Source organism: Hoplias malabaricus, chromosome 4 (assembly GCF_029633855.1).
Source record: "Hoplias malabaricus isolate fHopMal1 chromosome 4, fHopMal1.hap1, whole genome shotgun sequence".
In the NCBI taxonomy this organism is placed as follows: domain Eukaryota; kingdom Metazoa; phylum Chordata; class Actinopteri; order Characiformes; family Erythrinidae; genus Hoplias; species Hoplias malabaricus.
In genome coordinates this window covers 37,899,975-37,914,695 of record NC_089803.1, presented here as the reverse complement: position 1 = coordinate 37,914,695, position 14,721 = coordinate 37,899,975, and the positions used below count along the sequence as shown (strand labels likewise).

Sequence of the window (14,721 nt, the reverse complement as noted above, 5' to 3'; positions counted from 1 at the left end):
TAATTGGCATGCATAAGGTGTGTGTGGATCAGTCAGGCTCTGGGAGAGTGTGTCTGCATATGTGAACTCGTTTACATGGCAACAGCTCTGACTGACTAGGTGGGCCTTGGTCCCACCCATGTCTACGCCCCTGGGGTTAAGAGTGGGGTCTTACCCTGGCACTTTCAATGCGTGTCTGTGTATTGTTCCCTTGATGCAGGAGACAGCTCATACTGCCAGATCTGTCCATTACAAACACAAACTCCCCACGAGATGATAAAGATGACATCAGTGCCTCAGGGAACTCTGGGTACAAACTTAACATGACCACAGGGTCTCCCATAAGAATTCCTGAAAGAAGAAATATAAAAGAATGATTAGTTGAATAACATTAAAATAACAGAACAATACTAGACAGATCAGGATGGCAGTCTAGATGATCAAATCTCTAATTACGCTCCCATGCTGTTATTACACTTGCAGAATGTGGCTTTGTTCTGTCATGCTGAAATAAGGAATTTTCATTCATAATGATTTCCCAATGTTGTGTTAAACTGCCCCAGACTGGTCTTAAAGGAATGTGTTGAAGGCACTACCCTATGGAGTCAAAAAAGTAAAAAAAATTGTGAGCTTGTAAAGCAATACTCATAAAGATGTAGCAGAATTTGTAACTGCATTTGAGCAAGTATATACACGTAAAATTCAAATCCACAAATGTATTGGAATGCTAAAATTTAAAACAACAATAAGAAATTAATTTCACAAATGTGGAAAAAATATTTGTAATGTATAGAAATAATTTTTAAATGTGTAGAAAACATTTGCATTTATAAATCAAATGTTGTAAATGTGTGAATCAAACGGCTTAAAAGAGCAACCATTTTTGAGGTTCCAAATATGACAGTGGGAGTTTTTCAATGTGGTGGAAAAAATCCATACATTCACCTTCTCTGCTTGCTTGTGTGAATCTCTTTTTGCAGTTGCATATTTCTTACCCTGTTTTGACAGCCAATTCATGTACCATTTGTTACTGATTTGCTGCTGTCACTCAACTTTGGTGTGCAAAAATCAGTGTTCTGATTAGTTAAACAAACCTCACGATCTGATTGGTCCAGCTAAAGCTTTCCTATTGGTCCATCAATCAGCCAATTTCTCTGGGAATTTTTTGTAGTTGTGCCAGCTTTCTTTAACATGGCACAGCTGCATTAAAACACAATGAGGAATCCTAAGCAGACACAAGGAGAACACTTCAATCTCCTGACAGACAGTGACCCAAGGCAAAGAACAAACCCAGGGCCCTGAGACCACAGTGATGTTCCTCCTAAATAATTTGCTGTTTGTTTAATTGTGTGGCTGAAATTCTATGGTTTACCTGTCTGTGCTGTCAGATCTCCTGCCTCCACTATAGCAGTGGGCTTGTGGGCGTCCTGATAATATAGAAACAGCTCAACATCCCTGTCAAATTTATGACCTCCAGACAGACTCACCTAAACACACACACACGTTTGTTTTCAATGTCTAAAATCTACTTCAGTGTATTGAGTTAAATATATGTTACACAGTGCTAAATATGAAGTAAATACATATGAAACAATATCTGAACAATATCTAAATTTCACTGTATTTTATTTTATTATCATGCAAAAATGAATTTTAAAAACACATACCTTTGCATTGGTGTGGTCCGTGTTGAGGAACTGCAGAGGCTCGAGAGGACACTTGGACTCTACTTTAGAGATGGGGTTGGGAGAACTCACATGGACAGTAAGAGAGAGAGAGTAAGGAATATCTGATGATGCTGATGTTATTTCTGACACAATTCCACCACCTGTACCTGAGAGAAAAACACAGGGTCCACAGATCTCACAGAGCTCATCGTAGAGATGAACAGCACAGTTTGATAATGAGTCCATGTTTGTTCAATTCTTACATCAGTGTTTAAAGTGTTTATCACATGCCCAAGACTGAAATATATGTCTGAATGCGATGTGATTTGACTGTTTTCACTGGTTGCACTGCGTGAAGTTAACAGTATGGTACCTGGTGGTGTGTATCGGGGGTTCAGTATCGCAGGTAAACAGAAGCGCAGGGCATCATCCGCCTGCACTGAGAGCTCAGTGACGTACACGAAGGTGACAGCAGCACTCTGTCCTGGAGGAAGACTCCCCACACTCAGCCTGAACACATCCACACTCTCTTCACTTTCCTCCAACAGAAAGGCCTGATCTCCTGAAGCGATCGCATCATCATACTCCTCTCGTGCCTGAGACACACACACACACATGCGGGCACACACACAGAAACTTATTTTTAATTTCATCTGTTTAGTTTTGTAGCACATTTGGTCTGTTTACTTTCATTCAGGTAGCGTTCTCTCAAATATTTCCACATTCAGTAATATAACTCTAAGAGCAAAAATAAGTTACCCACATATGGAGCAGAAAAAGAGCAATATCCTTATCTATTTTCATGCTCTAAAAATTTCAGGACTCTCCAACATACAAACATATCCAGATGCCGTTTATCAGTTGTGCCTTAACTGGCAACAGAAGAAGAAAGCCTCTGAGCCAGTTAGAACTGAGAAAGTTAATTTGTTTCCCATTTACTTAGCCAGGGCTGCATATGAACAGCAGACTCATTGAATTTTTTTTTAGTAGCCAAGGTGGGGAATCTCATTCATTTCTATTGCTCACATCTGTCATATATTTATCTCTTTGCATCTTGCACAACTCAACAACAGAGGAAAACTTCTAGACATGACCTTTGTTTTATTTTTGCTAAATTGGTTTTAAGATAACATTAACTATCATATCAGTGTTCTAAGGGGTAAGTTGTATGACTAGGGCTGCTTTGGTGACTTCCACTTTGTCTCTGACTCACCTCCTCTCTCTCTTTCACCTTTGCCACGATCTCCTTGTCTGCAATCTTTGCACTGAAGTGGCAGACAGAAGCGTCTGCAGGCATAGGGAAGACAAACACGGCCTCCAGAGGGCTTTCTTCTTCATTGACATACTGCAGGGTGGAGCCAACTGTAGCTACATGCCCCTGAACCTGTACATCCACGTCTATACCCTTCAAAGGAACTGGGCAAGAAAAACATAGGAGTGGTTGATATTCAGATACTGTCTGTAAAAACTGTAACAAAATTTGAGGTACTTCAATCAATCCAACTAAGATGCTGTATAACAATGGCATTTCATTAGCTTTATTACACTTATAAATGATTAATAAATAATAATAATAATATTAATCAATTAATATTACAATTGAAAACTTTAAAAGTTATTAAATTAGATTATTAACTTTATATTATATTTACTTTTCCACATGTAAGCTGTACGTTGCAAACCCTAATGTTCAAAGTAAATAACTGGATTACATGATTCTAACTTAAAATATATTTTCAACATCCATCCATCAATTATCCACCGCTTATCTGGGTCCAGGTCACGGTGGAAGCAGTCCAAGTAAGGAAACCCAGACCGAGACATGAAGTCTCTCCAGCGTGTTCTGGGTCTTCCCTGGGGCCTCCTCCCCGTTGGACATGCCCGCAATACCTCACCAGGAAGACGTCTGGGAGGCATCCGAATGCCTGAACCACCTCAACTGGTTCCTCTCAACTTGGAGGAGCAGCGAGTCTCTCCCGGATGTCCAAGCTCCTAACCCTGTCTCTAAAGGAGAGTCCAGACACCCTGCAGAGAAAACTAATTTCAGCCGATTGTGCCAACAATCTCATTCTTTCGATCACTACCCAAAGCTCATGACCATAGGTGAGGGTTGGGACATAGATTGAACGGTAAATCAAGAGCTTTTCTTTTCTGCTCAGATGCTGCACCAATCTGTCTGTCAAGTTCTCGCTCCATCTTTCCCCTCACTCGTGAACAAGCCCCCGGGGTATTTGAACTCCTCCATTTGAGGCAGGATCTCACTTCCAACCTTGAGAGAGCTTTCCACCCTTTTCTGACTGAGTACCATGGACTCAGATTTGGAGGTGCTGATTCTCATCCCTACTGCTTCACACTCAGCTGCAAACTGGTCCAGAAAGAGCTGGAAGTCCCGGCTCGATGAAGCCAACAAGACCACATCATCCTCAAAAAGCAGACATGGGACACCTTCCACCACTTGGCTATGCAGAGAAATTCTGTCCATAAAAATTATGAACAGAACCGGTGACATCGGGCAGCCCTCACGGAGTCCAAATCCAACTGGAAACAAGTCGGACTTACTGCCAGCCATACGAACCAGACTCCTGCTCTGTTTATATAGGGACTGGATGGCTCGTAGCATAGAGACCAGTACCATATACTCACAGAGCACCCCCCACAGAATATCCTGAGGGACATGGTCAAACGCCTTCTCCAGATCCATAAAACACATGTAGACTGGTTGAGCAAACTCCCATGCATCCTCCAGGATCCTAGCGAGGGTATAGAGCTGGTCCTGTGTTCCACGACAGTGCAGAATCTGCGTTGTTCCTCCTATCCTTCCTATCAGTCGGACTCTCTTTTCCAGTACCCCTGCATAGACCTTACCAGGGAGGCTGAGGAGTGTGATCCCCTATAGTTGGAACATGCCCTCAGGTCTCCCTTCTTAAAAAAAGGGGACCACCACCCCTGTGTGCTAGGCACTGCCTCCGATATCCACTCAATATTGCATACGTGTCAGTCAGGACAGCCCCACAACATCCAGAGCCTTAAGGAACCCGGGGTGGATGAAGTTTTCCTACTACCTCAGCCACCTCAGCCCCAGTGATAGATAAGCCCTCAAACTCTACTGGATCCCCAAACTCTATTGGAAGACGTACTGGTGGGACTGAGAAGATCCTCGAAGTATTACTTCCACCGCCAAATGACGTCCCCAGTTGAGGTCAACAACTTCCCGCTCCCTCTATATACAGTGTTGGTGGAAAACTGCTTTCCCCTCCTGATTCACCTGACGGTTTGCCAGAATCGTCTCAGAGCCAACCTCCCACACCCGAGTTTTTGCCTCAGCAACAGTGGAAGCTGCAATCCACTTGGCTCTTCAGTACCTCCCAGCTGACACCGGAGTCCCTAGGGCCAACCAGGATAGAACTCTTTCTTGAGTTTGATAGCCTCCCTCACTTGGGGTGTCCACCACCGAGTGCAGGGTTTGCCACCACAACAGGCACCGACAACCTTGCAGCCACAGCTCCGGCTAGCCCCTTCTACAGTGGAGGTCTGGAACGTGGCCCATTCGGACTCAATGTCAACGGTCTCCCCCGGGAAGCAGTCGGAACTCTGACGGATGGGGGAGTTGAAGATCTTTCTGACAGGTTTCTCTGCTAAACATTCCCAGCAAACCCTCGACACACATTTGGGCCTGCCAGGTCTGTCCGGCATCGTTCCTCACCATCTGATCCAACTCACCACTAGGTGGTGATCAGTTGACAGCTCAGCACCTCTTTAGACCCAAGTGTCCAGAACATGTAGTGGCAGGTCTGATAATACAACTATAAAGTCGATCATTGAAATGCGGCCTAGGGTGTCCTGATGCCAAATGTACTTATGGACACCCTTATGCTTGAGCATGGTGTTTTTGAGTGTTGAAGTCCCCAAGCAGAACAATGGAGTCCCCGGAATGAGTACTCTCCAGCACCCCCTCTAGGGTCCCCCAAGGAAGGCCAGGTACTCTAAAATGCTGTTAGGTGCATAAGCACAACCGTCAGAGCCCTTTTTCCCCAACCCAAAGACACAGGTAAATTACCGTCTTGTCCACTGGGGTAAACCCCAACGTACAGGCGCTAAGCCGGGTAGGATATGAGTAAGCCCACTCCTTCCTTAAGCCTCTCACCCTGGGCAACTCCTTTGTGAAAGAGCATCCAGCCCCTCTCAAGAAGATTGGTTCCAGAGCTCATACTGTGTGTCAAGGTGAGCCCAACTATATCTAGCCGGTACCTCTCCACCTTGCTCACCAGTTCAGGCTCTTATCCCACCAGAGAGGTTACATTCCAGGTTCCAAGAGCCAGTTCCAGTAACCGAGGATCAGAACGCCAGGGTAAACGCTCTCAGCTGCCACTCGATCTACAATGCACCAGACCCGGATTACTACCTCTCCCACAGGTGGTGGGCCCATGGGAGAGTGGCCCCATGTTACTCCTTCAGGCTGAGCCCAGTCGGACTCAATGAGTAAAAGTTGCAGAGGAAAGTCTAAAAAAGAAAGCTGTGTCACTGTTGTATTTTTCATCAGGATCTTATGGATCACTATTTGTGTGGCGCATCACCTAGTACCTATTTGCCTTGGGACACCCTATCAGGGGCTATTGCCCCCGACATCATTGCTCATAGGCTCACGCAGGCATGCAAACCCCTCCACCATGTTAAGGTGGTGATCAACACTATTTTTTTTCTTTTTAAGTTTGTGAAACTGTAGATTTTGATTTAGCAGAGTCCTGTTTTGTGTTTTAAATATATATGATTGATTTAACAAAACTTAAATGTTATGAGTTTATACAGCATGACATCTGAAGTCATAGACATAGGACCACTGCAGAAATTTCAACCGAGGTGGGGGATGGACTGGGGTTCATGTGTTAATTTCAGTGCGAGGGGAGGTGGCGCAACAAATAGAATCACTGTCACATAGCCCCAGAGTCCTGGGGTCGTGGGTTCGAGACCTGCATCAGGTCACTGCCCTGAGATGTTTGGAGTGTTCCCCACTTTGCAAAAACATGTTGGTAGGTGGACTGGCCGTGCAAGAGTGTGTAGTGCCCTGTGATGGACTGGCACCTTGGTTACAGACAATGAATGAATTTATGGTTAAAATAGTTAATAGTACTTAATAGTGTTGAGTACCAGAAATGCATGTTTTTTTGAGTTGTATTGAGCATTAAATTAAGTAGTAGACACTTAAAGTAAATGTGTATGCATAGTTCTGACATTTGAGTTTATGAACTTAAAACTTTTATGGCAACTGATTGCCTTAATTTTTTTTTGAGTTCCATAAACTTATTCAGGTTTACTGTGTAGGAAAAACAGGACGCCTCTCAAAAATTGATGAAAAATGGAAAATCTTTATTGCAGTAGCAAGATACAATGATGTATTGTGGATTGAACACTGACTAAAAGAACACAATGTTTACATAGATTCAAGTTCCACGAAATGAACAATACAGTTTCTAATCAAGCAAATTTTTTTTTTATTATAACTGCGCTATTACACAATGCACCTGACTGCTTAACTCTAAGTAAGTATTGGTATCGGCAAGTACAAAAATACACATACTTGGTTAGGGAAAAAATGAAAATTATGCATGCCTAGAAAAAAGCTTGTTCTTCCATGCTTGAAAATGCTTAAAAACAGGCAGGGTCAGTGCTGCCAACTCCTCAGTAAGGAAAGTAGCTATTGGCTGTCGTAAAAGTTGCTAGAAGACAATAAATGACCTTATCACCTAATTAGCATAATTGTCAATTTGTAATTGACACTGAAGAGAGGAATAACGTTGTGGGGGAGACAAAAAGTGAGTAAAGAACACCCTAAATATGTTTAGAATACAAATGCTTTATTCTTGTTTGTTTGTTTGTTGGTTTTGTGATTGAAATAGGCCATCACTTCTCAAAATAACTTGAAAGCATTAACTCAAAATTACTTAAATGCTTTGTCTAGACCAGGGGTCGGCAACCCACGGCTCTTTGATCCCTCTGATGCGGCTCAGCTTTTGAAAATAATTACTGAGTATTTAATTAAAATGTATTTTATTTTAGTTCGTCCATTTTCAAAATGTAATTCTATAAAGATTATGGCGATCTTGTAACATCTAAAATAGTTTAATATTTAAAAAATTTTGTCGCTCTTAAAACACTTCACAACTTCCAATGTGCGACACCCGCCAGTGTGCGGTTTCTTGAACTATTTGACAGCTGACTGCACGTCGCCAGTAAAAGGATGAAGGCACGCAGAGAGAGGACAGCATTTTTGTTTGCTGCCAGTGGATAATTTAAGTTCTGCGTTTTTTCCCCATTACTACAAGGACTCAAATAGACATTGAGTATTTTACTTAACCGTCTACCCAACGTCTTTTTTGCGGAGTTAAAAATGTTTTGTTGCATGCAGAAATGTTATTTCATTTTTCTGCAGTCGTTCATTAATTTCATAAATGTAACACGGTATAGTTTTTTTATACATAGCACAAACGTAAAAAAAAAAACCTGTTATATGCAGTGTTATTTCATGTAAAATTTCAAAAGGATTTTGTGGCTCCCAGTGTTTTCTTTACTGTGTGAAACGGGTCCAAATGACTCTTTGAGTGGTAAAGGTTGCCAACCCCTGGTCTAGACCCACATTAAAAAAATCAGTTTGGCCCTGTATTGTGAAATGTTATCAAATTTAATCAACAGACTTATGTGGGGTGAAACTGCTAACTCTACATCCAACCTACCTCCATGATCCGGATTAGGGACCGGCAAAGTGACATTAAAAGAGACACGCTTGCAGAGTTCTTCTCTCTTGCTCTCGTGGGAGGCGGTCGCATTTTCTCCCTCTCCGCTCCTTATCTTCCCTGCTCGCTTGTCTTGTCTACCCTCGGAGTCTCTCTAACGCCGCTCTTCGAATTAAAATCAGAAATGGAATTGATCAGCTGGTCTCTCAACGCTATTGACACCATTTTCTCAAGGAGAAGCTTGGGCACGGAGGAGCCCACCTCTCCTGATAGAACGATGCCGGCTGGATATGCCATGGATGGATGGGAGAAGTGGCGTGTGGTATGTCTGGCGCCTCTTTCCATTGAGGACATCGAAGATGTATACCTATTTGGATTTATGATCGTGGGCTTTCTGTTGATTGGATTAGGTGGTGCCCTGGTTTATCAGAAAATTAGAAGAGTTGAGTCAGTTGTAAACAGCCCAAAGAAACTGACCAACATGATTGATGGGATGGGCAGAGCCGTTGGCGTACAGACTGGGACTGTGAGTAGAAGCTTCGATTCCAACTAACGGCTTTGAATGCCAAGATTGAACGTCTGGAAGACCAGTGCAAAATTGGAACTTTGAATCAGAGGGACTATAGCTAAAGATTCAGCTCACATCTCTGACTCTAACAAGCTGAACATTATCTGCTTTGGCTGCCCCTGCTATCAGTGGCCTTGGCTGCTGATAATTTCAACTCCTCCAGAAGGAACGATCGTCATGGAGATCTGCTGCACCTCCCCTGTCTGAGCTGGGGGCTCAAGGACTGAACCTAAACCCCCCCCCCCCCCCACCTTCACGCACGGAACACGCCTCCTACTGCTTATGTCTATGTCACTGAAACTATCTGTGTGTATTGCTTTGTGTGCTAAAGGTGTTGTTTTTTTCAAGATCACACACTGTGCTTTTCAAGGCACAGTCTGGGACCTTCTTTTTTTTACCACCACTTCCCTGTTGTAATCCTACTGTTTTTCTAACTGCAAGATGGCGCGGTGCATCTGCTGCCGTCGCGTCTGTTGCGCAGACCTAACCCCTGTTGGGCGAGTGGACAGATGAAAAAATCATTTCGCTGCATTGTTGTACTTGTATAACTTTGTATGTGACAATAAATTGAATCTGAATCTAAGTTATTAGGTTTATGTACACATTCTGGCTCCCAGAAAGAGTAGGTCATTTGATTGAAACTGTGTGTGTGTCAAATGCACTGATATACTGTAAGCCAGGGCAGGATCATCTGCTTTGGACATGTGCGATTCATCTGCAGTTTGGACACAGAGTGAAGTGGTTGTGGTTCCCCTCTCAGCTCTGACTGCAGCTACTGGGTGACTGACCGCCTGTGAGTGTTTTGGGATGGGAGAGGGGCTCACAACAGCAACTGCTACTCGTTGAGAACTGTAAAGTTAGAATGATGCTTTTGCGTCAAAGTCTCCAAATGTCTCCAATAACATCAGAAAAAGTCACTAGATTTGTCACTAATCACTTAAAAAAAAAGTCACTAGTGGGGTCTGACTGCTCGCTAAATATACTCACTAAGTTGGCAACACTGGTGGGCGTGGCTATGTAAAGACGCTTCAAAGCACCAAATCATTGACCAATGGAGATTCAAGATAAAGCCTTCTTCTGAGACCCCACTCGTTAAAAGTGTTACAAAAGTCCATCCACTCATTGTATGTAACCGCTTATCCAGTTCAGGGTCACGGTGGGTCCAGAGCCTACCTGGAATCATTGGGCGCAAGGCAGGAATACATCCTGGAGGGGGCGCCAGTCCTTCACAGGGCAACACAGACACACTCCCACATTCACACCTACGGACACTTTTGAGTCACCAATCCACTTACAAATGTGTGTTTTTGGACTGTGGGAGGATACCCACACAGACACAGGGAGGACACACCAACTCCTCACAGACAGTCACCCGGAGCGGGAATCAAACCCACAACTTCCAGGCCCCTGGAGCTGTGTGACTGCGACACTACCTGCTGCACAACCGTGCCGCCATTACAAAAGTAAAGCTAAATAAATTATTAAAAAGCAAAACAAAACAACAACAACAGAAGCAAAGAGAGTCCAGAAGAAAAAGACATAACTGGAAAAAAGAAAACAAAAATTGGCGAACAAACATACAAAATAACTGCACAGAGCAATAAAGTAAACAAGTAGCTTTTAAAACAGTTATTGTTTTTGCTTTTGCATTTACAACATAAAATTCTTAGAATCAAGTGCAGAAAGTATGTTTGTAGTTTTATTAATACTTTCGGAAAACCATAACATCAATAACACAAAATTCACTCCATATATGAGTTTAAGCATGTTACGACAACAAAATGATAAAGAAAGCAGTTGACACTGGCCATTTTGTGCAATATATAGCATTCAACTTTAGGTTTCTTTGAGGGTTTAAAACATGGAGGATAATCAGAGTTTTTCAGCAGCAAACGGAGAGCTTACCAGGTTCATTTTTGTTGGTCAATAATCCACAGTTCACCATCTTGCCTCTTTCAGAAGATCCTGTGACACAATGTGGGCGTGACCTAAATTCAACAACAAACAGACACTGTTTATCAGCGTTGTTTACAGCGAGGTTTAACTCATCTCTCAGTAACGACTAACAAACGGTTAGAAAACTGTAAACAGAACCAGACCTTTCTGCTCCTCAGTGAACTCCAAAACAGATAAAAACGCAGCAGATGGTGGTGTTGTGGTGGGTGAAAACCGAGAAAGTGAAAGTTAAATTGAAGTCTTACTTTTATAGGTTCCTCTGAGCGCTGCAGTGGTGTTGAATTAAATGTGAGTGAATTCAGAGTCCGACTCGGAGCTCACAGACCCCTCAGAGTGATTTAGCAGCTGTTTATATTCAGATAATACAGCGAGAGGCCGGGGCTGATATCCTCCACGTCCACTTCCACACGCACACACTCAGAGCGAGAGAGAGAGAGAGAGAGAGAGATCAACAACACCTCATAAACCCCGTGCTCTTCATAGGAACTAGATCAGATCACTTTCGGGAAATGCTATCCTAGTCAACATTTTTCGTAACCCTTAATCAGAGTTTATTCATCTTGCTCAGACTGAACCAATCATACACCGGTCACATCGCTCGACGGCTGAATTACAAAAAATATATATATATTGTAGTTCAGCCGTCGGAGTATACATATATAACGTTTCTATCAACAACACCCTGCAGAAACTAAAGTACATTAGGCAAAACTATTTCTCTTCAGTTTAAGATTTTAAGATGCCTGTATGCATTCAGTAAATAGACCCATGTATTTTTTCTTTCATATAAATGCATGAGGTCTTTGTTCTGCAATTACAAACTTAAGTCCATCAAAGTTGCTCTGCATACTTTGTTTGCCCCCTTCTTCCTGTTCTTCAATGGTCAGGACGCCCACACCGCAGAGCTGGGGGTGATCAGACGCTGAAGTTGGCTACTTATTGACAGTTTCTTATTCAGATTTTCTTCTCCACCTTAAATGGTGCAGTAGTTACATTCTCTCGCCCGTACATGGCAAAGTACGAACACAACTTTAATACCGTGAAAAACTACACATTTAGCTTCATTTCATGGATATCTGAAAGGCTCACTGAAGACACAATATAACAGACTATTAATATCCTGAGTATGAAGAAATTTTACTGCGGAGTTTGATTCATAATTACTCTATAAACATAGCACTGGACACGATAGAATGTGGGGAAATTGCTTATTTGGCTAGATTCATTCGACATTATCTCTTTCTTTTCAAAGTGTCTCAAAAAATTTTAAAGGCTCACTGAAGACTATTAATATCCTGAAGATGAAGAATTTTTGTGGAATTTTTTGTCATGGCCCTGTGAATATAGCAAGTGACATGACAGAATGTGAAAACATGAACTTTGGGGTATATGTCCCATGGCATTTTTATTTTTTTAATTGTCAGGTTATCAAGAATCTACTATTGATATTACAGAAGGTGTAGTGCAGATATAATATCCCAAAGTGCAGAGTTTAATTCATAAAGGTGTGTTTGTTTAAACACTGAATGTCAGTGTGTACATTCACAATGTCTGATTATTTCCCAATTTTATTATATTCCTATTATTATGCCATTTTATAGCAAGTAGTCAGGTTGCCTGGCAACATTTTAAGGTAAAAGAAAGCCCTATATATGAATAACATTGTGTAAAAGAGACAACAAGAATTTGTGGTTTTCATCCCAAAATACTTCCCAAATTAGTAGTTAAAGGTACCTTGAAAAATTTTATATTGTTACATATATTAATGAAATGTGCTCTGAAGCAGCATCTTGGCCCAGTGAGACTAAACAAGGTCTGAGTGAGTGAGTCTAAATGAGTCTAAGTGTGCAAGTACAAGACCTAAAGGCCAAGCCTATGTGTGGATAGAAATTACATCCCAAACAGTCAAAGTACCAAAAGAAAAATTCATACATGTAAAATTATTTGATGGGGTGTTGGTATATATATATATATATATATATATATATATATATATATATATATATATATTATTATTATTATTATTATTTTATTATTTATTCAACAAAAGCAATTTATCTCTCAAAAAAACTGAAATTTTGCACTGACCAAGTGCAAAATTATGTGAACTCTTTTAGTTAGTAGCTCTGGCAGCTTCTTTTGCAGCCATTACTTCAACCAAATGTCTTCGTTAACCACAAATGTGTGTCTCACATCTGCTTTTTGTGATTTTTGGGATTGAGGTCTGGACTTTGACAGGGCCAATCCAGAGTGTGAATCTTCTTTCTCTTTAGCCATTCCGTGGTAGTTTTGCTGGAATGCATTTTAGATGCAAGTACATTTATCCCATATGCTGCCAGAGAGGTCTGCAACTTTCTGGAGGTGAGGTGTGGGTTGACCTTCACCTGAATTATTATTATAATTAATTATAATTTTTGTGCTTCTTGATATCCATCCACTTCTGGGCAGAGTTGCGGTGAAGCTGACTACCCCTCATTTGTAAATAATTGGTCTTACAGTGGATGTATGGAGCTGGAATCTTTTGGAGATGGTAGTGTTTTTTTCCCCAGACTGATGGGCTTTCACCACCTTCTTCCTTATGTACTTGAATGTCTCCTTTCCTCTCTGCATTGATGATCTGTGCTCTTTACGCCTTGGCACGACAGTGGTTTGGCTGGTTTCCTCAAAACTTTTCCCAATAATTGTTTTTTAATTAATATAAATGTGATATTTCATATACAAAAGCTGGTGTTGATAAGAGAATCATGGTAAAACAACCATTTTGTAAAAGCATCTTAACTACTTGAGTTCACAAACTTTCAAGCAGCACTGTATGCATTATTACATATATTATATTTATTACACATTATTACACGTTAACGCAGTGTTTTCTGTCAGTATGGCGTTGCTTATCCACACAAAAATATTTATTTCTATTTAGACCATGGATCATTAAAAAAACTGACTTATGATAAAACAAAAAGTTTAAGATAAATGATAGAGCAGTGACCTCAAGATAGGTTCAGTTAAAGAGTTTGTTTGCAAGTCCAAAGAGGTGAACAGGTGATGCCGATCATTTTGCCTTGCTCCAAACTTTTTTTTTCATATACGTTTTGCGATATCCTGGTGATTCTTAACACAAAAAGTAAATTAGTACTGCTCTTGCGCATACACTTTATATTGTGGGTCCTGAGTTTAAATTAATATTAAATAACAAATGGATACAGACATTTTTACCTTTGAAAGTTTGCAAGTTGGTCTTTCATATGTCTAGGATTTACTGTAAATCCAAAAACAACAGTTTTTCAGCTTCTTTTGAGGGATATCTCTGGCACATCTGAAAATATCTGGCTTCACTTTCTAAGTGTGAGACAAAGGGACAAACTACAAAATGCAAAAATGGCATAAGATTTTTTTGCAGTTGTAAACTGGCCATTTTCTGAATTCCGTCTGAAACTATATATGGCCAAATTGGAATGATTATTATTTTCTAACTTGGAATAAATGAACATAGTTGGTATTTTTGGTAAAAGAACCCTTTAAAATAGAAAAATATGTGGTTTTTGACCATAAGAGAGTTTACCTTGACTCTTGAACGCCAAAAATTTTAGATGCTCACAGTTAGTTTATTTATTTATTTATTTATTTTTACAGTTTATGTGACTGTAGAGACATCATCTGGGATTAATTTTGTGGCTCAGATGTGGATTCATTCATTATCTATAAGCGCTTATACAGTACAGGGTCACTGTGGGTCCAGAGCCTACCTGGAATCACTGGGCGCAAGTCGGGAATACACCCTGGAGGGGGCGCCAGTCCTTCACAGGGCAGATGTGGATTTACA

The 14,721-nt window shown here is 41.2% G+C and overlaps 1 protein-coding gene across 1 annotated transcript in view; it reads right to left on the bottom strand.

Moving 5' to 3' along the window:
* The window catches only part of LOC136695022 (von Willebrand factor A domain-containing protein 5A-like), a 34,440-nt gene extending 23,009 nt beyond the window's left edge, over window positions 1-11,431 (bottom strand). The window contains exons 1-7 of the mRNA XM_066668838.1: window positions 11,144-11,431; window positions 10,848-10,930; window positions 2,860-3,062; window positions 2,020-2,242; window positions 1,647-1,813; window positions 1,352-1,466; window positions 155-330 (exon numbers count right to left, since the gene is read on the bottom strand). Coding sequence (XP_066524935.1) covers window positions 155-330; window positions 1,352-1,466; window positions 1,647-1,813; window positions 2,020-2,242; window positions 2,860-3,062; window positions 10,848-10,887 — 924 coding nt within the window. The 5' untranslated portion in view covers window positions 10,888-10,930; window positions 11,144-11,431. The remainder of the gene's footprint in view (window positions 1-154; window positions 331-1,351; window positions 1,467-1,646; window positions 1,814-2,019; window positions 2,243-2,859; window positions 3,063-10,847; window positions 10,931-11,143) is intronic.
* Window positions 11,432-14,721: the final 3,290 nt, after the last annotated feature.